Source organism: Orcinus orca, chromosome 20 (assembly GCF_937001465.1).
Source record: "Orcinus orca chromosome 20, mOrcOrc1.1, whole genome shotgun sequence".
In the NCBI taxonomy this organism is placed as follows: Eukaryota; Metazoa; Chordata; class Mammalia; order Artiodactyla; family Delphinidae; genus Orcinus; species Orcinus orca.
In genome coordinates this window covers 13,338,541-13,366,196 of record NC_064578.1, presented here as the reverse complement: position 1 = coordinate 13,366,196, position 27,656 = coordinate 13,338,541, and the positions used below count along the sequence as shown (strand labels likewise).

The following is a 27,656-nucleotide window of genomic DNA, read 5'->3' as shown; positions in this document are numbered from 1 at the left end:
AGCGCCAACGAGCCGTGGGGGGGGTCCTCGCGGGGCCGGAAGCGAGGAATGGGGACCAAGATGGCAGAGCACGATTCCGCTCAGAAGCTGTTAGGGGTGCCTCCGCCGCCTGACGGCGTGGGAGGAGGCAGCTGTTCGGGAATCTCCACTGAGCTCATTCGCTCCCTGACCGAGCTGCAGGAGCTGGAAGCTGTGTATCAACGGCTCTGCGGCGAGGAGGTGGGGGGCTGAGGTTCTTTTTCCAAGAGGATGCAGGGGCAGTGGGCTTAGGAGCCGTCAGTCTTGGGAAATTCAGGCTGTGGGAAGGTCTCTTCTTGCCGAGGAAACAAAAAAGCACCTACTCGAGAAGCAAGCGTGTAGTTGAGTGTAGTTGGGGCGACCTGACTTCTCTGTTTACTCAGTCTCATGCCCCCAAGCATGTTTTCCTCTCATCTAGGGGATCTGCCCCCACTCCCCCGTTGATTTCCCTGGCCCTTAATCTCTAGGTTTCTCCGCCAGAGTGAAGTTAGACTTGAGGGTATACGCCGACTCGCTTGCTTTTCAAAATAAGAGTAAAGGCTCTCTTGCAACGGCTTAGCAATTTTAAAAATTATGAAATCCTTTTACCCCATTATCTCATTTAAGCGAGAAATCATTGCAAATAACCTTGAAGCGTTTTAAGATTTCCTCCTGTGGGGAATGAATTTGGGGGTGTAATTTTAGTGTTTCAGTTAAATGCAGGGCTTTATAGAAGCTTGAGATTTTAAGACTCAGGCACAACTGTTCTAATCTTGGACAAGTCACTTCATCTCTTGTGCCCCTGCGTGGTGTCCAGTGAGGGGCGTGGGCTATATTCTGTCGAAGATTCATTCCTTGCAGGCTGCTTTACTTTTCCGTGCGACTTGATGATGTCAATACAATTTTCAATGCCATTTGGGCTCCTTGCCAGTCAGAAGAAAGATCTAAACTCTAATCTAAAAGTTTAGTAGCTGTTTCCTAAACCAAACTATTATTAAGGTTGAGCACAAAAGGCAATTTCATACTGGAGCAGAGGTGGTCATTGATATCTTGAGAATTTTCAAATATAATATTAACTTATACCAACTCTAGCAGCTTCTAATACGTTTTTCAGCAAGATGTGCTTTATAAAGTTCAGTACTAAGCTTGCATTCAATGAATGGGGGGAAAAATTAAGTCAGTCTTACAAACAGAACAAACAATATTAGTTTTGTATTTGTATTTGATGACTGTCAAGGGCATGTTTTCCTCTGGATCCTACTGGACTATTCAGTAGAAACATATAGCTGATACTTATGTCTTTTGTTGAGCCATACGCGACATGCTATGTTAAGCACTTTATATGTGTTTTCTTGTTTGGCTCACACAACAGTCGTATGGGGTATATATTACTGTCCCTAGTTTACAGATGAAGAAACTCAAGCATAAGAAGGTTACATTAGTTAAGGTAGTGCAATAAATGCCTTGGCTGAGAGAGAATTATATTTATCGCTTCTGGCTACTGACTATACACTAGAAGAGACTTTTTATAACTGCCACTTTAGAAGTTTCATTTGTTTATTTAAGCCTTTATATTTTAAATGCCTTCCTGTGTTAGGCACTATGTTAATGAAATTGAATAAAAGTTTATGTACTCCCTTTGTTGTGTTCATCTCCTAGATGTAATAGGATACACATAAGGTAACAATTATTATGTAATATGGTAAGTGCAGAAATGAAGTATTGTTTGTTAAAGTCCTAGAGGAGCTTAGTGAGAGGAAAGAAGACATTTGAAATGGGATTTACCCTTCAGCTAAGTGGTTGGATTAGATAAGTCTTAAGGTTCCTTCTGATCATGCTAATGACAGGTTGTTTCTCTGTGTTTCAGAAAGTGGTGGAGAGAGAGCTGGATGCTCTTTTAGAGCAGCAAAACACCATTGAAAGTAAAATGGTCACTCTCCACCGGATGGGGTGAGTCTTCATCTCAGCAAGACCTATTGTTAATTCCATTAGGGTCCACTGGATAAGTTATTATTTTTCCTAACATTCTGTTATACAATGCAAGTTGAGTTTGAATTGAAAAGGAGCATTACCTCCAGGTAAAGTGTTTACCTAAGGGTATAGTTAAGCTGTTCTCAAAGTGTCCTTGGACCAGCAAGTATCAACATTTGGAAACCTGTTAGAAAAGCAAATTTTGAGACCTCACCCCAAACCTATTATACCAGAAACTCTGAGGGTGGGGCCCTAGACTCTCCAGCTTAATGTGCATACCAGGTGGTTCTGACATATGGCTCAAGTTTGAGAACCCCTGTTTTTACATATTTTGTATATTTTCTAGTCATAAAAATTGCTCTTTGATTTCATCATCCTCTTAGATTGTTGATTAGTGCATTTTATGCTCACTTAACACTTGGGGGAATCTAAGTAGGTTCTTTGGCAGTACTTATTTAGGGGTGTCTTTAGTAGTTATTAAAATTAATTTATTATTAAGTATAGGCCTGAGTTTTCACTAAAACACGCTTGAGAAAAAGCTGTGAATAGAATGAACAGAGCTAAGAGTTGTAGGGAGGTACAAAAGAAGTAGAAGATATAGTCTCCATCTGCAAAAACATTTTTTCCATCTCTTCTACTGTCTACTCCTATGGATATGTGTGCTGACAATGTGTGTCTCCAGTCCCAACCTGCAGTTGATTGAAGGAGATGCAAAGCAGCTAGCTGGAATGATCACCTTTACCTGCAACCTAGCTGAGAATGTGTCCAGCAAAGTCCGTCAGCTTGACCTGGCCAAGGTAATCCCGTTGAGCTTTTGATATTTGAGTTAGTAGAGGGCAGTAGAGAAGCTACCACGTTAGAAATTAGAGTAGCACCATCCAATAGAAACCTAATGCCGGATACCAAAACCAGACGAAGGTCTCACAAAAAAACTCCAGACCAATAGCTGTTATGAATATAGGCATACAAATCCTCAAAAACACTAGCAAATCAAATCCAGCAACGTATATATAAAAAAAAGACTATACTGTACCAAGTGGGATTTATCCCAGGCATGCAAGGTTGGTTTAGCCTCTGAAAATCAATGAATGTAACATATCATATCAATAGAATAAAGGACAAAAACCATAAGATCGGGCTTCCCTGGAGGCACAGAGGTTAAGAATCCGCCTGCCAATGCAGGGGACACGGGTTCGAGCCCTAGTCCAGGAAGATCCCTTAGTTGCCACGGAGCAACTAAGCCCACGTGCCACAACTACTGAGCCCGCGTGCCTAGAGCCCATGCCCCGTAACAAGAGAAGCCACTGCAATGAGAAGCCCGTGCACCACAAGGAAGAGTAACCCCTGCTCGCCTCAGGTAGAGAAAAGCCCGCGCGCAGCAACAGACACCCAGTGCAGCCAAAAAAAAAAATAGGTAAAATTAAAAAAAAAAAAACCATATGATCATCTCATAGACTCAAAAAAAGTATTTGACAAAATCCAGCACCCCTTTTGATAAAAATACTCAACAGACTTGGAACAGAAGAGACTTCCTCAACCTGATAAAGGGCGTCTGTGAAAATCCCACAGCTAATATACTTATTGGTGAAAGACTAGGTGCTTCCCCCCAAGTTCAGGAACAAAACAAGGATGTTAACTCTTGCTGTTACTCTTTAACATTGTACTGGAGGTGCAGTACAGGTTAACATTGTACAGGGCAGTTAGGTAAGAAAATGAAATAAAAGTCATTCAGATTGGAAAAGAAATCTAATATGAACCCCACATGTGATGTAAAATTTCCCAGTGACCGTTTTTAAAAAGCAAAACAGAAATGGGTGAATGTAATTTTAACAATTTAAAAATAACATTTGTTTAACCCATTATATCGGAAATTACTATGAAACGGTATCAGTGAGATATTTTACCTTATTTTGTGCTAAGTCTTTGAAATCCAGTATGTATTTTACTCGTATACATCTTCACTTGGACTGGTCACATCTCTTGTCTTTTTTTTAATTTTTTTAAGATACAGTTTATTGCCACATTTATACCTCTTTTTTTTTTAAGTTTTTATTTTTATTTTATTTTTTTTGGCCGTGCCACACAGCTTGTGGGATCTTAGTTCCCAACCGGGAATTAAACCTGGACCACAGCAGTGAAAGTGCCAAATCCTAACCACTAGACCACCAGGATATTCCCCACGGACTAGTCACATTTCAAGCACTCATTAGCCACAGGTGGTTCGTAGCTGCTGTATTGAACACAAGCACAGGATCTGGGTTCTTGAACAAGTCAGTCCCAGCCTCAGATTGCCCCTGTGAAATAGCATAACAATTCCCTATCTATTTGTTCAGATTCTGCCAAAATAATTTACCATGAAACATTATAGCCACACAGCTACCAACTCACATATTAAAGTTTTCTTAAATGTCTTGCTTCTTTAAAACAAAAATACTGGACTTCTCTGGTGGTGCAGTGGTTAAGAGTCCATCTGCCAGGGCTTCCCTGGTGGTGCAGTGGTTAAGAATCCGCCTGCCAATGCAGGGGACATGAGTTCGAGCCCTGGTCCTGGAAGATCCCACATGTCACAGAGCAAGTTAAGCCTGTGCGCCACAACTACTGAACCTGCGCTCTAGAGCCCACGTGCCACAACTACTGAAGCCCACGTGCCACAACTACTGAAGCCTGCGTGCCTAGAGCCTGTGCTCCGCAACAAGAGAAGCCACCGCAATGAGAAGCCTGCGCACCGCAACGAAGAGTAGCCCCTGCTCGCCACAACCAGAGAAAGCCCACACACAGCAATGAAGACCCAACGCAGCCAAAAATAAATAAAATAAAATAAATTAAAAAAAAAAGAATCCACCTGCCAATACAGGGGACACGGGTTCGACCCCTGGTCTGGGAAGATCCCACATGCCACAGAGCAACTAAGCCCGTGCACCACAACTACTGAGCCTGCACTCTAGAGCCCACGAGCCACAGCTACTGAGCCCATGTGGCACAACTACTGAGCCCGTGCTCTAGACCCTGTGAACCCTAGAGCCCCCCCCCCGCTCACTGCAACTAGAGAAAGCCTGCATGCAGCAACAAAGACCCAATGCAGCCAAAAAAAAAAAAAAAAAAAATTGTAAGGACATTGTAAATCAACTATTCTCCAATAAAAATTTTACAAAAAGAATGAAATACTGATAAAGATAATATATAAAAAGTAAATAAATAAAAATACTTTTCATGTATTTTGCATATTTTATTACCTGGTTTACAATATCATGTCCCCAAAATGTCAAATACATTTTGATTGTGTTATAAATTAAACAGTATAAGCCAAATATAAATATGGATTATTCCCGTTCCTACTTCCATTAAAATAAATGACCTGGTCAATCAAGTAAATAAAATTGTGTGATACCCATCAGTAGTATTGACCATCGTCAACAAGTTTTGTGAGTGGTAGTGGTGGAGCTTTTTAGTTTACCAGTGAAAGCTGAAAAGGACGTCTGGTTAATCACATTCAGCCCCTGAAACTCTCTACCTTCTGGAGAGAGATTTTTGAAAGAATAGGACATTGTTTCTAACCACCAGGTCTTTTTGCAGAATCGCCTCTATCAGGCCATTCAGAGAGCTGATGACATCTTGGACCTGAAGTTCTGCATGGATGGAGTTCAGACTGCTTTGAGAAATGAAGATTATGAGCAGGCTGCAGCCCACATTCATCGCTACTTGTGCTTGGACAAGTCAGTCATCGAGCTCAGCCGACAGGGCAAAGAAGGTTGGCATCCCAAACTGTTGATTTGCAGTTTAGTTACAAGCGTCTGTAATCTAGTTTAAACATCTGTAATTTCTAGTTTAGGTACAAGCATCTGTAATCTGAACTAGGCAGTCTCAACCAGCAAAAGGACATCTGTTAGGAAATTTCCTTGTCTGGTACTAGACCCTGTGTAGGTCCTAGACCATCACGAGGCAGAGGTTGTTATTCCTACTTTACGGAAAAGAAAACTGAATCCAGACCTACTACCCGTGGGTTCTTTACACTTGACCATGTTGCCTGCTTATAAAATTTAAATTAGGGACTTCCCTGGTAGTCCAGTGGATAAGACTGCATGCTCCCAATACAGGGGGCCCGGGGTTGATCCCTGGTCAGGGAACTAGATCCCGCATGCCACAACTAAGACCCAATGCAGCCAAATAAATAAATATATATATTTTTTAATTTAAAATTAAATTTTTAGCTTGGTATTCTGGGCCTTCTATGATCTCAACCCACTCTGTCTTTCTAGCCTTATTTCATGCCATTCAGTTATGCGTCCATCCATTGTGCACACATTTATTGAGCTCCTCTATATACCAGGATATGTACTATCTGCAATACTCTGCATCTTTCTGTTTCTAATCCTTTGCTCATTTCATTCCCCTTGCCTGGAATGTATGTTCCCCCTGCTCAGGTATCAAAATCCTGCCCGTCTTTGAGAGATGGAATATCATCTCTAGGAAGCCTTTTCTGATTACTTCAACCAGATATGTGACTGTGGCACCTTTCTTATGACACTTACCATACACTGAATTTTATTACAGTTATCTGCACACAAATCTTATTTTGTTTAGTTGATTGTAATTTCTCTGACAATAGGATCATGGCTGATTCATCTCTTTTTTTTTTTTTTGCGGTACACGGGCCTCTCACTGTTGTGGCCTCTCCCATTGCGGACCACAGGCTCCAGACGCGCAGGCTCAGTGGCCATGGCTCACGGGCCCAGCCGCTCCGCGGCATATGGGATCCTCCCAGACCGGGACACGAACCCATGTCCCCTGCATCGGCAGGTGGACTCTCAACCACTGCGCCACCAGGGAAGCCCTTCTCTTTTTTTATTTTTTTATTTTTTTAATTTTTTTTATCTTTTGCGATACGCGGGCTTCTCACTGTTGTGGCCTCTCCCGTTGCGGAGCACAGGCTCCGGACGCGCAGGCTCAGCGGCCATGGCTCACGGGCCTAGCCACTCCGTGGCATGTGGGATCTTCCTGGACCGGGGCATGAACCCGTGTACCCTGCATCGGCAGGTGGACTCTCAACCACTGCGCCACCAGGGAAGCCCAGGAAGCCCTTCTCTTAATCATCCATATTGTTAGTACAGCATCTTACACACACTAAGTGCTCATTACATATTTTTGGAATGTGCAGACCAGGTGGCATGTACCTGACATAGTACCATTCTTTACCTTAATTCTCATTTTCTCCCCATTGTGCAGGCAGCATGATTGATGCCAACCTGAAATTGCTGCAGGAAGCTGAGCAGCGTCTCAAAGCCATTGTCACAGAGAAGTTTGCCATTGCCACTAAGGAAGGGGATCTGCCCCAGGTGGAGCGCTTCTTCAAGATCTTCCCACTGCTGGGTTTACATGAGGAGGGACTAAGCAAGTTCTCAGAATACCTTTGCAAGCAGGTATGACTCCTGATTGCTTGGCAGGATAATGTACAGTTCTCTACCTGCAGATTGGGGCACTGGGTGGATACATTTTCTGTGGATACTTTTTTACCTCTGGATTTGACTCCCCTTTTCTGCTGTATCCTGGCAAGACTGGATGCATACATTCATTCAACACTTACCTATTTCCAGTCTACTGTGTATCAGGCATGGTCTGGACATCTGCTGCTGTACATTTATTTCCAACAGACCAAGTGAAAGTATAGAAAAATTAAAATGCAGACTCTCTGACAAGCTGAATCACCCTTTCCAGGCTGTCAACCAGGGACTGGCTTCTTTTAAGAGCATTCAGAGAAGTTGGTTAGTGGTTTTAAGACTTCATAACCAAGCTTGAGTCTCAAAATAAGACTTGGTGGTGAGGGGGGAACCCAGGCTTACGTCTCAAAAATTGAGATTAAAACTGAAAAAGAAACAGGCTTCAGTTAGTCTCAGCTCGCCTCCGCCCAGCCCATCCTTAGATGGAGAGAAGCAAACATCAGTAGGCATATGCGCACAGGGTTGTTGTTATTTAACTATATGTCACAGTGCATCCTGTCCTCACCCCCTCGATTCTATATAATGGAACATTATTTTGCCATTAAGAAAAATGAGACAGTTCCATATGTGCTGACACATTTTACTCTCTAACATGTGGTTGGTTAAGTTAAATAACTGTATGTTATCATTCATGTTTAAAATGAAAGGAGTGGCAGTAAAAATGTATGCTTATATAAACATAGGATATTTTTGGAATGGTTAAGTGGTCGCCTCTCAAGAGGAGACTTAGGAGACCAAGAGACATAGGTAAGATGAAGAACTACTTTTCACCAGACACTCCTTTGTTTCTTTTGAATGTTTAAGTATGTTTTACCCATTCTAAAAATTAATTAACTAAAGATAAAATATAACTGCTTTATGGGACTTTTTCTTTTTAAATTTATTTTTGGCTACGTTGGGTCTTCATTGCTGCACACGGGCTTTCCCTAGTTGTGGCGAGTGGGAGCTACTCTTCATTGCGGTGCGCAGGCTTCTCATTGTGGTGGCTTCTTTTGCTGCAGAGCATGGGCTCTAGGCACGCAGGCTTCAGTAGTTGTGGCACGTGGGCTCAGTAGTTGTGGCTCATGGGCTCTAGAGCGCAAGCTCAGTAGTTGTGGCACAAGGGCCTAGTTGCTCCGCAGCACGTGGGATCTTCCTGAAACAGGGATCGAACCTGTGTCCCCTGCACTGGCAGGCGGATTCTTAACCACTGCACCACCAGGGAAGTCCCTTTGGTACTCTTATATCAGTATTTTTTTTTTTTAATCAGTACTTTGCCATCTGAAACCTGGAAATGGTTTCTACTGTTAATCCCTTAAAAATCCCTTCCAAGTACCCAGATTCCTTCCCCTGCTCAACGAAGCACCATTAATAATAACTTTGAGTTATACTTTGAAACAATTATTGAAACTTGGGACTCTCTCCCCAGTTTAATGACTGTAGATGTTATCAAAGAAAAGGAAAGCTTTATTTATACCTCTGAATGGAAGAAGAGTTAACTGTGTTAAGTTCTTTGTCTTCCCTGAGGCCTGGACAACCCAGAGCCCCCAAGGGATGTTCCTGTGTGCTGCCTAGGCTTTCAAGCATCAAGGGAAAAAGAAAGCCAATGGGAGGTCTTTTTGGAAAACTGAAGCTAGCCTTTGGTCTAAGAAATATATGTGGAGACTTCCTGGGTGGCGCAGTGGTTAAGTATCCGCCTGCCAATGCAGGGAACACGGGTTCCATCCCTGGTCTGGGAAGATCCCACATGCCGCGGGGCAATTAAGCCCGTGCGCCACAACTACTGAGCCTGCACTCTAGAGCCCACGAGCCACAACTACTGAAGCCTGCATGCTCTAAAACCTGCGTGCCGCAACTACTGAAGCCCATGCACCTAGAGCCCATGCTCCTCAACAAGAGAAGCCACCACAATGAGAAGCCCGCACAATGCAACGAAGAGTAGCCCCCACTCGCCGCAACTAGAAAAAGCCTGCACATAGCAGCAAAGACCCAACACAGACAAAAATAAAATTTAAAAAAATTGAAAAAATAACTTTAGCATTCTCTTGTGCGTATATGTGCATATATATGTTCAAAACAGAAATATGAGCAGTTAACCTTTAAAAAAAAAATGTGTGGATTTTCTACTTTTTCAGGTGGCCAGTAAAGCTGAGGAGAATCTACTGTTGGTTCTAGGGACAGACATGAGTGATCGAAGAGCTGCAGTCATCTTTGCAGATACACTCACTCTTCTGTTTGAAGGCAAGCCCTTTTTCCACTCTCGGGAGACTGGAGACACTTATAACACCTGCATCACTAGCTTTTCTTTTCTCCTCGCTAGGCTGATGCCTTTAATTTAATCCTATGGTTTGCTATGTGTTGACTTATTGGAGAATTAACTTCCCAATTCAGTACCTGATTAGCAAAGATTAGTTAGCGTCTCTCAGATGTTTTGATTCTCCCTAGTCCTCGAGACCCAAACTCTAAGAGTGAATTTAACCCCAAAATAAATGACTGGGAAAAGTGATGCTTATTTCCAAAGATGCTCCTGTAGAAACTATTAGTATATTTTATCAAATGCCTGCTGGTTTACTAAGCACTGTGCATATTTAATAGACAGATTTGCTTAGCAACTCCTGGCACTGACGAGTACAATTTGTGTTCATTTTGGGAAGTAAAACAGCCAAAAAGGGTTGAATTAGACCCCAGGTCAGTCCTGGATGGAAGAAAGGAGTTTATCTTGTGGGAAGAATATTTGGAATACAACCCTGTCACTTTTTCCCTTCTAGGGATTGCCCGAATTGTAGAGACCCATCAACCAATAGTGGAAACCTATTATGGCCCAGGGAGACTTTATACCCTGATAAAATATCTGCAGGTGGAATGTGACAGACAGGTGGAGAAGGTGGTAGACAAGTTCATCAAGCAGAGGGACTACCACCAGCAGGTGAGCAGGGGAGGCTTATAGGTGGTTTAGTAGCAGCATTAGCGAGCAACACTGAATAGAATAAATTAGGGAGGGGAGTGAAAAAAGGTGCAGCTAGGAGAAAAATGGCAAATGCAGACTGGCCTGCTTCTTGCCTCTCACCAGCTACTTTGGACTTGAGGTGTTGTCAAGTTAATGATGGCCTCAGTACATGACTGAGAAGGAAATAGAAAGGGCTTCCTAAAAGGAACACAACAGAAACGTTAGACCACTTCTCTATCACAAAATGTACAAGAGTGCCTTCTAGTGATTTAATGGAATTTTACTTCTTAAGGTCCTATTCAGTGTTAAGTAATTTGTCTCAGATTTCTCCTTCATTCCTTAAGTGCTAAAGGTGTAACATTTGCTTTTTTGAACTTTGTTTCTCCATTCCTTTGAGCAGATAAAGTAGGAGTAGGACTTAGAAATAGGAGTAGCCCCATACAATTTTATTTCTAGAACTCTGGGAGACTCTAGACAGTAGTCCATTTGAACAGCACTAGCATCACTTTTAAGTGCGATAACAGAGGTGAATGTTAGCGTTATAAATCACAAGGAAGTCTTTGGCTCCTCATCCTGAGAGCCTACTTTTGGCTTGTCTGTTAAACAAACTAAACCTAAACATACTTATGCCAGAAGTTTGGAGTGACCAGCGAGGGGCAGAAAGAAGGAGGGAGGGGAAGAGCATTCTCATTTCTGTGGTATATTGCAGTTCCGGCATGTCCAGAGCAACTTGATGAGAAACTCTACATCAGAAAAAATAGAACCAAGGTAATGCGCTTTTCTTCAGCCCATAGGAGTTTGAATTGGTAATCAAGTATCATTCAGAGACTGCTCTCTTACAATGTGGTTTATGTTTTAAAAATACTTTATCTATGACTTTTTAAAATTTTTTTGCGGTATACGGGCCTCTCACTGCTGTGGCCTCTCCCGTTGCGGAGCACAGGCTCCAGATGCACAGTCTCAGCGGCCATGGCTCACGGGCCCAGCCGCTCTGCGGCATGTGGGATCTTCCTGGACCGAGGCGCGAATCCGTGTCCCCTGCATCGGCAGGCGGACTCTCAACCACTGCGCCACCAGGGAAGCCCTATGACTCTTTTTTTAAATGGAATATAGCATACAAACAAAAGCATATGTATAACATATTTGTGTTTTGTAAAGAATGCTAGATCATTACCAATACTTTTGAACTCCCCAAAGTGACTCTCCTCCCCCAAAAGTAACTACTATCCTAAAATTTTTAACTTTTACTTTTTTCTAATAAAAGTAACATATGCTTATTAAAAGAAATGCCAAACATAAAAGTGTATTCATTCAATCAGTAAATTTTTACTCTATACTTATTACGTGCCAGGCACTGGTCCTTGGTACTGGGGATATGTCAGAAAGCAAAGTGAACAAAACAGACATAATTCTTTCTTTGTGGCATTTATGGTCTATAAAGTAGACAATAATAGCTAACATGTATATGGTGTGTACTGTTTGCCAGACATTGTTCTAAACACTTAACCAATATTAAATCATTTAATCTAGGGTTTCTCAGCTTCCATACTATTGGCATTTTGGCTGGGTAATTTTTTTGTTGTGGAGAACTACCTGTGCATTGTAAAATGTTTAGCAGCATCCCTGGCCTCAACCCACTAGATGCTGGTAGCGTGATATCACCAGACATTGCCGAATGTACCCCAGGAGGTAAAGTCGCCCCCAGTTAAGATCACTGATTTAATCCATAAACACTTTTTACAGATGAGGAAACTGAAGCCTGGAGAGGTTAAGTGACTTGCCCAAGGTTGTTCAACTAGAAAGTGGCAGAGCCAGGAATAGAATCCAAGCAGTCTGAGTCTAGAGTTGGTGCTGTTAACCATTACAACATACTGAGCATAGAGTACAGGAAAGCATGTAATAAAGGGATGTAACCTAAGCTGATGAAGTTCAAGAAAAAAAATCGTGAGGAAATGACCTTAGATATGAGACTTTAAGAGTAAATAGGGGGACCCCCTGGTGGCGCAGTGGTTAAGACTCCATGCTCCCAATGCAGAGGGCAGGGGTTCCATCCCTGGTTGGGTTCCATCCCTAAGATCCTGCATGCCGCGCAGCACGGAAAGAGTAAATAGGATAAGAGGTGAAATGTGTAACACGTAGAGCAGGGAAAGCACGTGTAAAGACCCTGTGTATTTGAAAAACCCAAAGAAGGCCAGTATAGCTGAAGTGCAGCGAGTTGGCAAGAGCCTGCTATGAGACGAACCTGGTGAGGTTGTTAGAGTCAGGCCATTCAGTGTCTTGTATCCTAAGAGCTATGGAAATCATGTGATTACGGTATGACCAGATTTATGTTTTGAAAAGATTTCTTGGACTTCAGTGTGGAAAATGAGTTAATTTTTTCTATAATGTGAGGGAGGGGATCAACTTCATTCTTGGTAATGTGGATCTTTGTTATCCCAGCACAATTGTTGAGAAGACTACTCTTTCTTCATTGAATTGTCTTAGCATTCTGGTTGGAAATCTGTTGACCATAAACGTCAAGATTTCTGGACTGTTAGTTAATCTGTATGTCTATTCTTATGCCAGTAAAACCACACCGTCTTGTTTGCTGTAGCTTTGTAGTAAGTTTTAAAATTGCAAAGTGTGAGTCTTCCAAGTCCTTACTTTTCCAAGATTGTTTTGGCTATTCATCTGGATAGATGAATGGGTGTGAGACACAGTTTAAGGATGTACCCTAAAAAATCCCAGCACAGCCACATGAGGACTTAGGGAGGTGTGATTTCTTTCCCATGAAGCATCAATCATTTTTACTAATAGATCATTCTAAACCACTAACAAAAATATGTCTCCCAATCTCTTATTTAGCCCTGGCAGGATTTTAGGGGGTGAATAGTTCAGGTGAAACATGCAAATGGAATATGTGGTTGACAGCTGCCACTGATTATGATTGGACCAGCAGAGCCAGGAAGTCCATCGGGCAGAGCTGACCCTGCTGGGCCCAGGGGGAAGGGGAGTTTGGGACTATGTTTTCCCTGTAGCTCTTATATCTGAAGGAATCCAGTGTCCTGCTTATTCTTTCTGCTCCATGTGTCTCAGGGAACTGGATCCTATCCTGACTGAGGTCACCCTGATGAATGCCCGCAGTGAGCTGTACTTACGCTTCCTCAGGAAAAGAATCAGCTCAGATTTTGAGGTGGGGGACTCCATGGCCTCAGAAGAAGTAAAACAAGGTAAAGGCATTTCCCATGTTCTCTGGGATGGGTTGGGGTATAGTTGGCTCTGTTTTGTAATACTTAAGTCACAGATCTTTTAATAAGGAAATAATTGGGGCTTATTAGTTTGTGGGGGGGTCTGTGGACAAATTGACTCCCAGGAGGAAATCTAGACTTCCCAGATTTTAGAATTGGACTGGCTCTTTGAGGCCATCTAATCATTTTACAGATGAGGAAAGCCAAAGGCAAGAGTGGTTCAATGATTTTCCTCTGCTCTGTTCCCCACACTATGCTTCCTCACCAGCACAGATTTAGGGATTGGTGTTTAAGTAGGTGATATGTGCACAAGATAGATAGGTAGGTAGATAGAACAAAAAAATATACATAATTTCATGAGGGAACTTAAAGGAGTGATAGAAATATTCTAAAACTGGATTGTGGCTATTGTTACAAAACTCTATAGAACTACTAAAAAAAATCATTGAATTGTACATGTACAGTGGGTGAATTTTATGGTATATAAATTATAGCTCAATGGAGTAGTGAGGTATAATATTGAGAAAAGAATATGTAGTATAAAGAGTATATAAAAAGTACATGGTATAAAGAAAGCCTTTCACTCCCTCCCTCAGTCTCCCAGTTCCTCCAGTCACAATTTTGGAAGGGATAAATATGTTGAATAAAAAGGTGTGCCATGGTCCTATTTCATGGACAAATTGACTCTCCACGTTTTTAAGAAGACCATTTAATTCCTACTGGTTGAGTATAGGCAGGATTCCCTGAACTGGAGACCTGAAACTGACCCAACATCTGTGGCATTCTGCATGGCTTGTATTAATAATACACGGCAAGGGAATTATTTATATGACCCAGGTGGGTTTTTTTTTTTTTTGCCACGCTGCGTGACTTGCGGGATCTTAGTTCCCCGACCAGGGATCGAACTCATGCCCCCTGAAGTGGAAGCACGGAGTCCTAACCACTGAATCACCAGGGAATTCCCTGAATTGGTGTTTAAAGGAGGATTCATGCTCATTTAGAGTTTGGTGCTTATTGCTGTTATAATAATAACCATGTGTGTTTAGAGTTGCACTGTTTAATACAGAAGCCACAAGCCATTTAATTAAAATTAAATAAAATGTAAAATTCAGTTCCTCTATCATATTAAGCACATTTCAAGTACTTAATAGTGGTACTATATTAGACAATAGATATAGAACATCTCCGTCATCACAGAAAATTCTGTTGGATAGCACTGGTTAGAGAATGAAATGGTCTGTACCCAATATATTTTAGTCTTTGGCTTTGGAAGCTTATGTCTTTTTTTTTTTTTTTTTTTTTGGAAGCTTATGTCTTTTGAGTCTTACCAGTTAATTCTAAGGAAATAATGGAAAAGAAGTAAAAACTTCTTTGTACAATAACATTAACTAAAATCTCCAATGACTATGATTTTCAGTTATCTCTAATAATGGCAAAATGTTTGGAAATAACCCAGGTGTCTAAAAACAGACCATCTACATGATAAGATATCACAGCCATTAAAAATAAGTAAGCTAAAAAGAAGAACTAAGCCATGTAGAAACATTGAAATATTTGTGATATAATTTCTAAGCAGATACAAAATTTTCTTGGTACTGTGATTATAACCATGTAAATCATGTACAGATTTGGAACAGAGACTAGAAAGGGACCTGAAAAAAAATGATCCATTTCCCTTGGGGAAGAAGAGTGAGTATTCCTTTCTTGGCTGTCTCCTAGAGCACCAGAAGTCCCTGGACAAACTCCTCAATAACTGCCTACTGAGCTGCACCATGCAGGAGCTAATTGGTCTATATATTACCATGGAGGAATACTTCATGAGGGAGACTGTCAACAAGGTAGGAGAGAGGACACATCCCTGGGAATTGGGGCTTCCTGTCCAAGAAGCCAGGCTGAAGGGAAAGGCCGAGGCATGTCATAGTTCTTGTTCCTACTTTGAGAATACCCTTGCATGCAGACTGAGTGTACTGCTTTGAATAGTTAGAGGGCATCTTTGGAGTGATCAGGCTCTTTGTGGACCCAACTGGGACTTCTTTCCCAAGGATCACAAAAGAACACCTCAGCTCCTCAGGGAACCTACCTGTTCCCTGCCTCTCTGGAGGTATGTGAGTGAGGAGCCTTGGGAAAGAAGGGCCTTGCCTGGTGTCTTACAACCTACATAACAGATGTTCCCAAGGCAAACGCCCTAAATACTTAATTTCCTAACGTGGTGATTAGTAGGGAAGTGAGCTATTTTGGCAAGGAAGAACCACACCAAGCTGTGACCAGAATAAGCTATGTTGGGAAAAACACGGACAAGGTACAGAAAAGGGAGCAGAGCCAGGGCCTTTTCCAGAACCATCTAGAACCGTGACATACAGAACTGGGGCCCTCATTGGATGCTTTGCCTTTTGTGTAGGCTGTGGCTCTGGACACCTATGAGAAGGGCCAGTTGACATCCAGCATGGTGGATGATGTCTTCTACATTGTTAAGAAGTGCATTGGACGGGCTCTGTCTAGCTCCAGCATCGACTGTCTCTGTGCCATGATCAACCTCGCCACCACAGAGCTGGAGTCTGACTTCAGGTACAGTTAACACCCTTTCTGCTTTCTAGGAGGCAAAAAGGTCCTAGTTGTGGTTGCTTCCTGAGGCCCATTTTGTTTTTTCCTCTTTTTCCTTATGATTGTAGTTCAGTTCTATACAGGGTATAAGCTCCCATCCGTAGCACAACATCCTTGACTCCAGGCAGTTGTACAGCAACCAGATATGTTATAGGCCAAAACTGTGTTCCCTGGACTGGATTGGAGGAGTTATTAGCCCTCAGACCTAGGAAAGAGACCAGGCAGCTCAGATGAGGGCAGTAGTTGTAATTTTAACAATGATAATTACCACTGCTACAGACCAGGCACTGTGCTAACTTCCTGCTCCTGTTCGGTCCTAATAGCGACCCTATGAGGTAGGAACCATTTAGCTCTCTTTTGTAAATGAGGAAACAGGCTCAGGGAGATCACACATCTCATAAATGGTAGAATATGGGGTAGAGTGTGACATTCAAAACCTATTCTCTCAACTCTTACACGGTACTGCCTTTCACTAAGCTGTACTGCCTTCTCTTGAGTATTTTGGAGCTCAGTGGCGTTAAGTGAAAGCCTCATAGGGAGTAAAGAGTTGGCCAGTCTCCTCTGTATTCTTTCATATCAGTGCCTTTGAGAGGGTGTTGGCCTCTCATACCCTGGCTGCTAAGCGTCTTGTGTGGTGATCTCAAGGATTGGTTATTCCCTGGAAAGAGCAACTTATGCTTCTGGGTCAGGGTAGTGAGCCCTTTGGTGATGCTGAACTGGAGGCCAGGTTGAGTGCTGTCAATCCTCATATGCCAATCTGCCCCCCAGGGACGTTCTGTGTAACAAGCTGCGGATGGGCTTCCCAGCCACCACTTTTCAGGACATCCAGCGTGGGGTGACAAGTGCCGTGAACATCATGCATAGCAGCCTCCAGCAGGGCAAATTTGACACTAAAGGCATTGAGAGTACTGACGAGGCCAAGCTGTCCTTCCTGGTAGGTAGCCCCACAGGTTGTGAGCTGCTCAATTTATCTCAAGGGGTTGAACTGTGACCTCTAAGCCACAGTATAACAAGCCTTCAACTGGAGGCTTTTCCTCCAGTATCTATATACAAGGAAAACTCCTCCTTTAAGGAAAGCTCCTCCTAGAAGGTTGTGAAACCATTTCTTACCCAGGGACCTATTTCAGAGCAGACCGAGCCAGGACATGCACTGCACTGTTCCCTGCCTGGAAGGCTAGGCGCCTCAGCTCTCCCCAGCACTTGTTCCCAAGAGCACTACCCAGCTGCTGAGGGGCTCCACTGAGTATCAAGCTTGGATTACATCTGTGCCAGGCCCCCAGACTACTTCCCTGAGGACATCCCACAACATGGGTTGGGGCTGACCCGTTAGGCCTACCAAACTGCTTTTCTAGCGTACTTCTCAGGCTCTCAGCTTCCTCAGAAAGGTGACCTTCTTAAAGTCCTGCTACACAGAACAGCAGTCTTACCATTGTGTGACAGCTGGGGAAGGAGAATCGTGGAAGGACGAAGGGATTTATACAGGGTAACAACTAATTTGTGATGAGCCAGAAAGAATGCAGATGAGCCCTGGGCCTGTGATCAGGCGTTTCTGGCACATGGTGTCTTTTCATGTGTGGGTACAGCGCCGTCAGAGGTCATTCTTCTCCACCCCCACACTGGCCAGGCTCTGAGTCTGCTTGGCTCCTGGGGTTCAGAGACCTGACGGAAGCATCCAACAGCAGAGCTCTCAGTCAACAGTCCACACATGGGGTCTCTGAACACCTGGGGGTAGGATGCAAAAATGTATACACTTTTTTTTTCTAGAAGCAAGGTCCTTAGCTTTTATCATTCTTAAAGGGGCCTATAACACCAAAAGAGTTAAGATGTTGCTTTCAGAGACAGAAGCCTAAACATGCTAATATCTACTTTGCCCCTATGCAGGGGAGCCCACAGTAACTAGTCCTCAGATCCAATGAAGTCTATTTAGGAAACCTTACTTTCTCCTTGTCATTGAAAATATCTTCCCTGAGCATGGGTTCTATCTTTTTAGGATGTCATGGTTGATGCCAAAAAAGAGGATGAACTCCAAGAAACTATTGCCTCTGAAATATAGTACCTTTGGAGAACTTTGCCAAAATTTCTGGCAACCAACTTCATATGATCATGAACTGACTTAAATTTTTCATTTTGTTTGCCTTCTATTTCATTTTTTATAGAACTTATTTTTATTCTTTCATTTCTCTGCTCAGAAATGACTCCTTGCTACCTACCATATCAAAACTAGACATCTTTGCCTGACAGTTTGTTGAAGGCCTCCAGAATCTGATCCATCCTGTCACTCTAGTCCTATTTTCCATCCCTTGGCTCCACGAGTCCCCAGTAGGCTAGCTGCTGTGTGTTCACACATTCGCTGCTCCCATTCAGACAGCTTCATTGTTTGAGGGCCCAGAAGATAAGGCCAACAAGAAAAGGTGATGCTAAATGCTTGGTGACAGTTTTCTGGTTTTCCTGATGCCAAGTACTTAAAATGTCATCACTCCCACTGTAGGACCTATTTCTTATGTCACCTTGATTCATTTGGCTGTCAAGATGAATTCCCCAACAGTGCTGATGTATCATTCACCATGAGCTAGCGATAAGCCCAGTGAATCCATGCTTACAAGTACTGTCAGTACAAGGAAACTTTGACATCAAAGTTTTTGGTATTTGAAATCAATACCATTTGAACTCAAATCCATTTTTCCCTCATGATGGATTTTACTTATGCCCTCAGGTGCCTTGGAAACATTTATGTTGTGGCCTTCATCCTTGAGCTGTCATGACAGTGCAGTTATTTCTCTGGAAGCTTGCGATGTTAGCAGCCTCGTGCTGTGGCATGCTAATGAAAGACCTCAAGTCTCATCCATCCACCATGCAAGTGGTCTTAGCAGCATTGTCAGCAGCGTGATCTTGCAGTATTAGCTGCAGCACACTGACAAGGGCAGTATTTTTGTGGAAGACAGGAGGGACATCCTAATCTCAATCCCTGGGGTTATGGGATTCTTCTTTCACCCTGAAATCCTGAAGCTTCTGACTCATCTCTTGAAATACTAGCCCCTCCTCGAAGTACCTCACCTCGGCCTTCCTGGTCATGGCACCAGAACACCAGTTCAAAGGCAATGTGATCTTCTCAAACTCTAATCTCTCCTACACAAGGCCTCTAAATTAGTATTCCCAAACAAGAGCTGTGCTCATGTGGCATTCACCCACTTTATATAATCGTCAGTGCCACTCCGTTGTCCACAGGACAGCATAGCTCCCAATTCCCAGTCTGACTTCACCCATCTCTGCAGCTCCACCTCTTGCCATTTCCCTGTACATGTCTGTGCACTGACTCTCCTGGTCCCCAAATACCTTTGGATTTTATGCCACTCTGCATTTGCTTATGTTATCCATTCTCCAGAAGATAGTCATTCACTCATTCAGTCATTCAACAAATATTTATTGAGAAACTTCTATATATCAGGCACTGTTCTAGGTTTTTGAGCTGCACTGCCCAGTATGGTGTGGCTATTTAAATTTAATTTTAAACTAAAAATCCAGCTCCTGAGTTGCACCAGCCACATTTCAAGTGCTCAGTAGCAACACATGGCTATTGCTACTGTACTGGACAGTTCAGATTTAGAATACTGCCATCATCAAGAAAGTTCTCTTGGACGGTGCTATGCTAGAGATACAGCTGTAGAGAAGAGAGACTAGATCCCTGCCTTCTGGAGCTCTCATCCTAGTAGGAAAGGGAAACAAGAAACAAACAAGACAATATCAGATAATCCTAAGTACCATTAAGATAATATCAAACAGGAGACTGGACTGGAGGAGGCCGATGGGGGTGGAGAAATGTACTCACCCTCCTCTCCTATCAGAATTATGTTCCAGCCTTTTAAGTTCCACTCAGTTACCTACTCTACCATGGAGTTTCCTAGAATGCCTCAGACCAAAACATTGTGTCTTTCCTCTAAATGACCATAGCAGTTTTTACCTTGTCACTTTTGTCACATGCTGCTTTTTATGATTGGTGTTTCTGTACCAAACTCATAAGGCCATTGAGTTATGAAGGAAGGAGCCCTTGGCCTAGAGTGGGGAGACCTAAATTCTAATCCTGGCTCTAATCCTGTCACTCTTTGAAATGCTGTCCTCCTACCCTGCTTTATTTTTCCTCATGGCATTTATCACTACCTGACACTTATTTATTGACTTCCCTTCTGGAATGTAAACTCTGCGAGGGGATGGATTTTGTCTGTTAACTGCTTTCTTCCCAGTACCTAGAACAGTGCCTGGCACATAGTGGGCACTTTAAATATTTGCTGAATCAAAAGTTGACTGACCTTGGTGAATTATTTCACCTTCTTAGGAGTCATGTTTCCACCTGTGAGCTGGCTTGATAATACAGTTGACTCTTGAACAACACAGGTTTGAACTGCACAGGTCCACTTATACGTGGATTTTTTTTCAATGGTAAAATACTACAGTACTACACAATTCACAGTTGGTTGAATCTACAGATGCAGATACGGAGGGCCAACTCTAAGTTACGTGCTGATTTTCGACCGCATTCCTAACCCCTGCGTTGTTCAAGGGTCAACTATACTTGTTTTGAAGAAGGTATTCAACAGAGCCAAAGAACTAATGATGAGAAAATGCCTCATAGGTGGTAGGCTCTCAGGAAGCATTTCTTTAATCAATGTCAGCTGTTGCATCACCGACCTGGACTTGGAGGTTTGGAGCCCAAGGACTTCTCCGAGACTTGCATGCCTAAACATGGAACAAAAAGACCTGAAACCTTGGGTCACTACCTCTGAGGTCAGATGGCTTCGCTGCCTTTGTGTCAAGCCCAGGAGAAAGGGCGAGCCTGGTTCACCATTCTGCCCACTGAGACCTGAGCCCACTGCCTGATGACACTGGTGTGGGTGGTCCTTAGCGCCCCCCACCCCCACCCTGAGCCTCAGGAGTGCAGCTGTCAGCCAGTCTGGCCTTGGAGTGGGTACAAATAATAGTGATCAGGAAGTCACATTCTTCTGTCCTTGTCTCCCAGGTGACCCTGAACAATGTGGAAGTCTGCAGTGAAAACATCTCCACTTTGAAGAAGACACTGGAGGTACAGGGGAAATTGCCTATCAGCTTTCAGTGGCTGTAGCCTCCCCAGACCTCCTTTTGAGAGTGAGCCCTGTGCACTCTTCCTAGTGGGAGCTATGGCATTCCCTGGCATTGAGCCAGCTCTTCTTCAGAGCATTTGAGGGGATTCATTAGTGAATGACATGGTAGCAGGACATCTCTGAACTATGGGGAGAGCTCTGACCCATGAGTTAGGAGATCAATTCAAATTAGCTCTTCCAGCACATACTTGGCATGTGACCTTGGACAAATCCCTTAACTCCCTGAGCTTCAGTTCTCTCATCTGTGAAACAAGATACAGATCTCCATGGTGCCCTGCTTTGGGTTTGTTGCTTGGCCCGATAAAAAACAGGATTGAAAGCACTTTATAAAAGTGATAAAGCCGGGCTTCCCTGGTGGCGCAGTGGTTGAGGGTCCGCCTGCCGATGCAGGGGACACGGGTTCGTGCCCCGGTCCGGGAAGATCCCACATGCCTCGGAGCGGCTGGGCCCGTGAGCCATGGCCGCTGAGCCTGCGCGTCCGGAGCCTGTGCTCCGCAACAGGAGAGGCCACAGCAGTGAGAGGCCCGCGTACCGCAAAAAAAAAAAAGTGATAAAGCCCTCTATAAATTTTGAGATGAAGATGATATGGGGGGAATTCCCTGGCTGTCCGATGGTTAGGGCTGTGCTTTCACTGCCAACGGCGCAGGTTCAATCCCTGGTCAAGGAACTAAGATCCCGCAAGCTGCGTGGCGTGACCGGAAAAAAAAAAAATGATGATATAGGGTTCACTTAACCCTATACAGAACCAGTTGCTGTTGTTTTTTTTTTTTTTTTTTTTTTCAGTACGCGGGCCTCTCACTGTTGTGGCCTCTCCTGTTGCGGAGCACAGGCTCCGGACGCACAGGCTCAGCGGCCGTGGCTCACGGGCCCAGCCGCTCTGCGGCATGTGGGGTCCTCCCAGACCGGGGCACAAACCCGTGTCCCCTGCATTGGCAGGCGGACTCCCAACCACTGCACCACCAGGGAAGCCCTGTTGTCATTTTTTTAAGGAAGGCCATATAACAGTGGAAATTGCTTGGGCTTGGAAGTCACATACCCCTGAGTTCAAGTCCCCACTTGACCACTGACCAGTTGTGTGGCCTGAAGCAAGTTCTCTAACCTCCCTGAGCCTCAGTTTCCTCTTTTGTATACAGGGGTAATGCTCTCTGCCCCACAGGTTTGTTGTGAGAATTGAACAAGAATATAAAGCACCTGGTACATGAGTGGCATGCAGTGGTAGTTAATGATTGTATTAGTAGTTATACATAACATCATGGAGCAATCACTTTGTTAAGTATTAGAAAACGAAGAGCCCAGCTCTCCATCACTCCCCAATTCTGCCTCTGGGAGAAGAGGGAAGCCAGAGTCCTGCCTCCCCAGCGGACACTCATACCAGGGAAGATGCTTGGCTACAGAAGCATGGGGCTCAGTGCCGAGGCTGGTGCTGAGTGTTGGCTTTAGGGCTGGGCGGACTGAGGAGGCCGGGAGCCAGCACGTGAGAAGAGGGCCTAGTTGCTGACGGGGTCCCTGAGGGAGGCTCGGAGAGAGCAGTCAGGTGGGAGTTTACAGTGTAAACTGGACCAGATTAGGAATTCACCCCCAAAAAGGCCTTAAAATGGAATAAAATAAGAGCAATATTCACTAACTACCAGCAGTGTAGTGTCTCTCACGTTATAAGTGTTCAACAAGGTAGTTGTTGTTTTCAAGTCATGGCACGTTAGACTGTATTCCAGATTTTTTCCTTAACGTTAATTAGTCTGTTGGATTTTGAATTAAATTTTTGGGAAATGTTAGGAATTCAGAACTGAGCCAGCAGAATTAGCCAAGTGAATGAAAAGAAGGGTAACAAAGAGCTGGAAAAACAATTCCCATAAATCGCCCCTCCCCCTTAGATTTGCATTTCACATGTATTCTTTCTCAACCCCATCAGCAGTCCTTTGAGATAGGCAGGTCAGGTGGTGTGACATCCGTTTAACAGATGAGGTTAAAAGGCTAGTTAAAGATAGTAAGTATTGGAGCTGCAACAGGGACCAAGGACCTCTCCCGGCTAGATCAGTCCCTTTGCAGCTCTTCCTCACAGCTGCTCCTACTGTAGCCAAAATGGCACCAACTGTTAGGAGGCTATAGGGAATGCAGGCAGCTTCTGCCAACCCAAAGCAGCTCCCCCTGTGGCATTCTCTGCAGCTAGACCTTAGTGTGGGATTAGGAACAGGTGCCCTGGAGCCATAATTCCCAGCTTGAATCCCAGCTTCACGACTTACTGCTGTGTGGCTTTAGGCAAGTTATTAATTTCCCGGTGCCTTAGTTTCCTCATCTATACAGTAGGGATAATAATAGTGCCTACTCCATAAGAAAGGTACTTTAATTAATAAAAGTAAAATGCTTAAAACTGGGGCCCTGGCACAGAGTAAACACTTAAATCTTACCTATGGTCATGACAATATCCCCTGGGCAGCCAGACCAAATTATTTACTAAGCAGATCCTATTACAATAGCTAGTGTCTCCTTAGTGCCTACTACGTTCCAAGCACTGGGCTAAGCACTTTGTGCATCATCTCATCCAACTCTCAAAACCACCATGGGAGCAGGAATGTGTTCCCACTTTATGGCCAAGGAAATTAAAGCTCAGAAGCTTTAAATCACTTGACCAAGGTCGCTCAACTAATACATGGCTGAGCCAGGATTTGAAGCCAGGAATGCCTGACTCTAAAGGTGTGAAAAACTTCTGATATTTGTGTTTCTTACTCACACCCCCTGACACCAATACCCTCATATTACAAAGAGGGAAGTGGGAGCCAAATGACTAGCCACGGGATCAAATCCAGGTTTCCTGAGACCCAGCCAGGGTTCTTGCCTCGGATTGACCAGAGCTGCTCCCAGAGAAGGCTAGAATGTTGGCCTCTTCGCCCTCCTCACACGCCCATGGCCCAGGCATGCTACGAAGCCTGATGGCTGGGTGTTTTCCCCTAGAGTGACTGCACCAAGCTGTTCAACCAAGGCATTGGAGGGGAGCAGGCCCAGGCCAAGTTTGACAGCTGCCTTTCTGACTTGGTTGCCGTGTCCAACAAATTCCGAGACCTCTTGCAGGTAAGCCCCAGGTTCAACTGCTGCCTGAATCCTGGGCCTGTGTCTTGCTCTGAGAATATTGTCACTGGCTTATCATGGGCTTCATGCATATAAGAAAACGGGAGGCGGGGAAGAGGAGGCACGAGGGAGCAGAGTACAAGCCACTGAACTTGTGCGAGTCCCTTGAAGACTAAAGGTTTTTCAGCAGTGCAGCTGTCATGTTGACAAGATGGCATTCTGGTCCTCTAGAGTCTCCACAGTGCCAGGAGCCCTCAGAAGGGTCCTCAGAGGAAATTGAACCATGTGGGTACTGAGATCTGCTTGGCCTTAGCCGAAGGTGCTGCCTAGTACCAGGCACTCAGAAATCTCTTCTTTCTAGAGTTTAACAGACCAACCCCATGGTCTCATCTCTGGCCTGGACCTGAATCAGAATATATCTGGAAAGGAACAAGTTGTTCCTGGAGTCTTTGATTAGCATTATTTCTGTTAGACTTCAGACAGGGCCTGCAGAAAAGCCTCATGACTGGAAGGATGCCCTGACAGTCAAAGGATGGGTAGAGCAGGAGAAAGGGAAGGGATGGAGGCATGTGCCTTCTGTGTCTGATGCGTCTTTGCCTTGTCCTACAGGAAGGGCTGATGGAGCTAAGCAGCACAGCCATCAAGCCGCAGGTGCAGCCTTGGATCAACACCTTTCTCTCTGTTTCCCACAACATCGAGGAGGTCAGCCTGACCACGGACGGCCACAAAGCCCAGGATTACCCCTCATTCCCTGGCCCACAGCTGGAGTGCAGTGGAGCTGTCTGAACAGACTAGACCTTACATATTTCTCAGGCCCACTTCCCCTGTGCTCGAAGGCTAGGTTCGTCCCAGAAACAGGTGGTTCCTCCCAGAAACAGGTTGTTCCTGCAGTCAGAGGGCTCCAAAAGACACCTAAAGGGAGTTTGCCTTGACCTGACGCATTCTCATTTATTGAGGCTCTTTTTGCCCCACATCTTATAGACTTGGGACCTCCCTCTCTCCCTCCCTCTCCGCATTGAGTCTTCATTGCTGTGCGTGCGCTTTCTCTAGTTGCAGTGAGCAGGGGCTACTCTTTGTTGCGGTGCGTGGGCTCTAGGTGCACAGGCTTCAGTAGCTGTGGCACGCGGGTTCAGTAGTTGTGGCTCGCGGGCTCTAGAGCGCGGGCTCTAGAGCGCAGGCTCAGTAGTTTTGGCACACGGGCTTAGTTGCTCTGCAGCATGTGGGATCTTCCCAGACCAGGGCTCAAACCCGTGTCTCCTGCATTGGCAGGTGGATTCTTAACCACCACACCACCAGGGAAGCCCCTCTAGCCTAATCTTTTCATTCCTGTATAACATGAGATACAAGAGGGGATAAACTGCCAGGAGCTTTGCCATATTGCGTGGGCCACTGCTGCAGCCCGGGGCTGTTTGCTGGTCAGAAGCGTGATGCAGAAACAGCAGCAGTTTCTGCCAGCCTGATTTTAAGCTGATTTTAGGCTGGATGAGTTATAAGCTACAAGGGTGGGGGTGAATGGTCCTTCTTGGAGACGCCCCTGGTGACCCACCTTGCTTCCTGATAATAGGAAGAATTCAATGACTATGAGGCCAATGACCCTTGGGTACAACAGTTCATCCTTAATCTGGAGCAGCAAATGGCAGAGTTCAAGGTGAGCAGGGGCTCTTGGGACCAGCCTATAGAATTACCCACCTCTGCCCCAGTCAGCAGCCTGAGGCTTCTCATCACACTCCTGCTGGGAACCCAGGAAGCTCTTCCGAGCCCCAGGCCATAGAAATACTCCCACAGGAGAAAGACTCCTGGGAGGCAGAGGGGTGAGTTGGGACTCCCGCTGATGCCTAACCTGTTTGCAGGCCAGCCTGTCTCCAGTCATCTACGACAGCCTGACCAGCCTCATGACCAGCCTTGTCGCAGTCGAGTTGGAGAAAGTGGTGCTAAAGTCCACCTTCAACCGGGTAATGTCAAGGAGGCACAGGCCCCCCCGCTCTGTTGCTTTCCCTCTAAGGAAGACAAGTCCGTCCCCTCTGTCTGCCCAGGCCCTGCATATCTAGGCTCAGTCCTGCCCTGAGGCAGTGGGGCCAGCTGAGGCACCATCTGAGGCCCAGCTGGCCTTGCAGCCCAGCACTGAGTGAAATTCGGGGCCAGTTCTGCTTGGCCAGAGGGCCAGACCTTAAACAGTGACTGGGCCCGTGTTCCCTTGCAGCTGGGCGGTCTGCAGTTTGACAAGGAACTGAGGTCACTCATTGCCTACCTCACCACGGTGACCACCTGGACCATCCGAGACAAGTTTGCCCGGCTCTCCCAGATGGCCACAATCCTCAATCTGGAGCGGGTATGTAGGGCTCCCTTGGCCTAGCCAGGGAAAGGTGACTGGGAACAGAGGCAGAGATAAAATTTGAATCCCTGCCACTCCCTCAAAACCAAGTCTCCACCAGCAACCCAGCCCTGCAGGCCACCTTCTTCCTGGGCACCCCTGCTCTGCCTCTGGTGGAGCCCAAGGCCTTCTCTCAAGATAGCCCCTCCTTGCTGACTCATCTCTGTTCTTCCCCGTAGGTGACCGAGATCCTAGATTACTGGGGCGCGAACTCTGGCCCATTGACGTGGCGCCTCACTCCTGCTGAAGTACGCCAGGTGCTGGCTCTGCGCATAGACTTCCGCAGCGAGGACATCAAGAGGCTGCGCCTGTAGCTGCCAGGGTGACCCCACCTGGCCCATCACGCTTTGGGGCCCATTCCCTAAGTGGCCACAGCCCAGACTGTTCCACTGCTGGCAGCAGGGAAACAAGGCCCCGACGCAGTCCACTCTCTGTTCTCAGACCTGTCAGGGTGCTTTGGGAGACAGTCTCTCCCCACCAAGTGAGGTAGGTCCCCCTTGGCTCCTAATTAGGTGGGGAAGACAGGGCAGGCCAGTCTCCTGCACGGGTAGTCATTCTCTCGTCCTTGGACACTGCAGCAAACGGGCTGCCAGTCTTAAAGGACTTAGGTTTATCTAGGGACCTAAGGAATTAGGTTTATTCCGAGGAGAGGCTGTGATGCTTATGATCACCCTAAATAAAGATACTCCTTGAAGAGATGCCAGTGTGCTGTTGCCAGGAAGGGCTGGATGCTACAGAGCAAGACAGGTCCATCAGTTGCACTGAAATGTGAAGGCAAAAGCCTAAATCCTCAGCCTCCTCCCACACCCAGAGAGGCACATGGCCACCACCAGGACCCACATGATAACAGGTACCTCATCCAATCCCAGACCC

The 27,656-nt window shown here is 45.1% G+C and overlaps 1 protein-coding gene across 2 annotated transcripts; it reads left to right on the top strand.

Moving 5' to 3' along the window:
• The first annotated feature begins 29 nt into the window (after positions 1 to 29).
• On the top strand, positions 30 to 27,481 carry COG4 (component of oligomeric golgi complex 4). Of its 2 annotated transcripts, XM_004273249.4 has the most exons (19): positions 30 to 219; positions 1,865 to 1,947; positions 2,651 to 2,765; positions 5,542 to 5,716; positions 7,192 to 7,385; positions 9,578 to 9,683; positions 10,211 to 10,368; positions 11,099 to 11,157; positions 13,465 to 13,598; positions 15,336 to 15,454; positions 16,015 to 16,181; positions 16,986 to 17,151; positions 21,229 to 21,291; positions 24,299 to 24,415; positions 25,022 to 25,114; positions 25,977 to 26,060; positions 26,263 to 26,364; positions 26,613 to 26,741; positions 26,963 to 27,481. In XM_004273249.4, the coding sequence occupies exons 1-19, from the start codon at positions 49 to 51 to the stop codon at positions 27,095 to 27,097; spliced, it is 2,370 nt and encodes a 789-aa protein (XP_004273297.1). In that variant the 5' UTR covers positions 30 to 48; the 3' UTR covers positions 27,098 to 27,481. The 2 variants fall into 2 exon arrangements, with proteins under 2 accessions (XP_004273297.1, XP_004273298.1); XM_004273250.4 differs by lacking the exon at positions 21,229 to 21,291.
• The last annotated feature ends 175 nt before the right edge of the window (positions 27,482 to 27,656 follow it).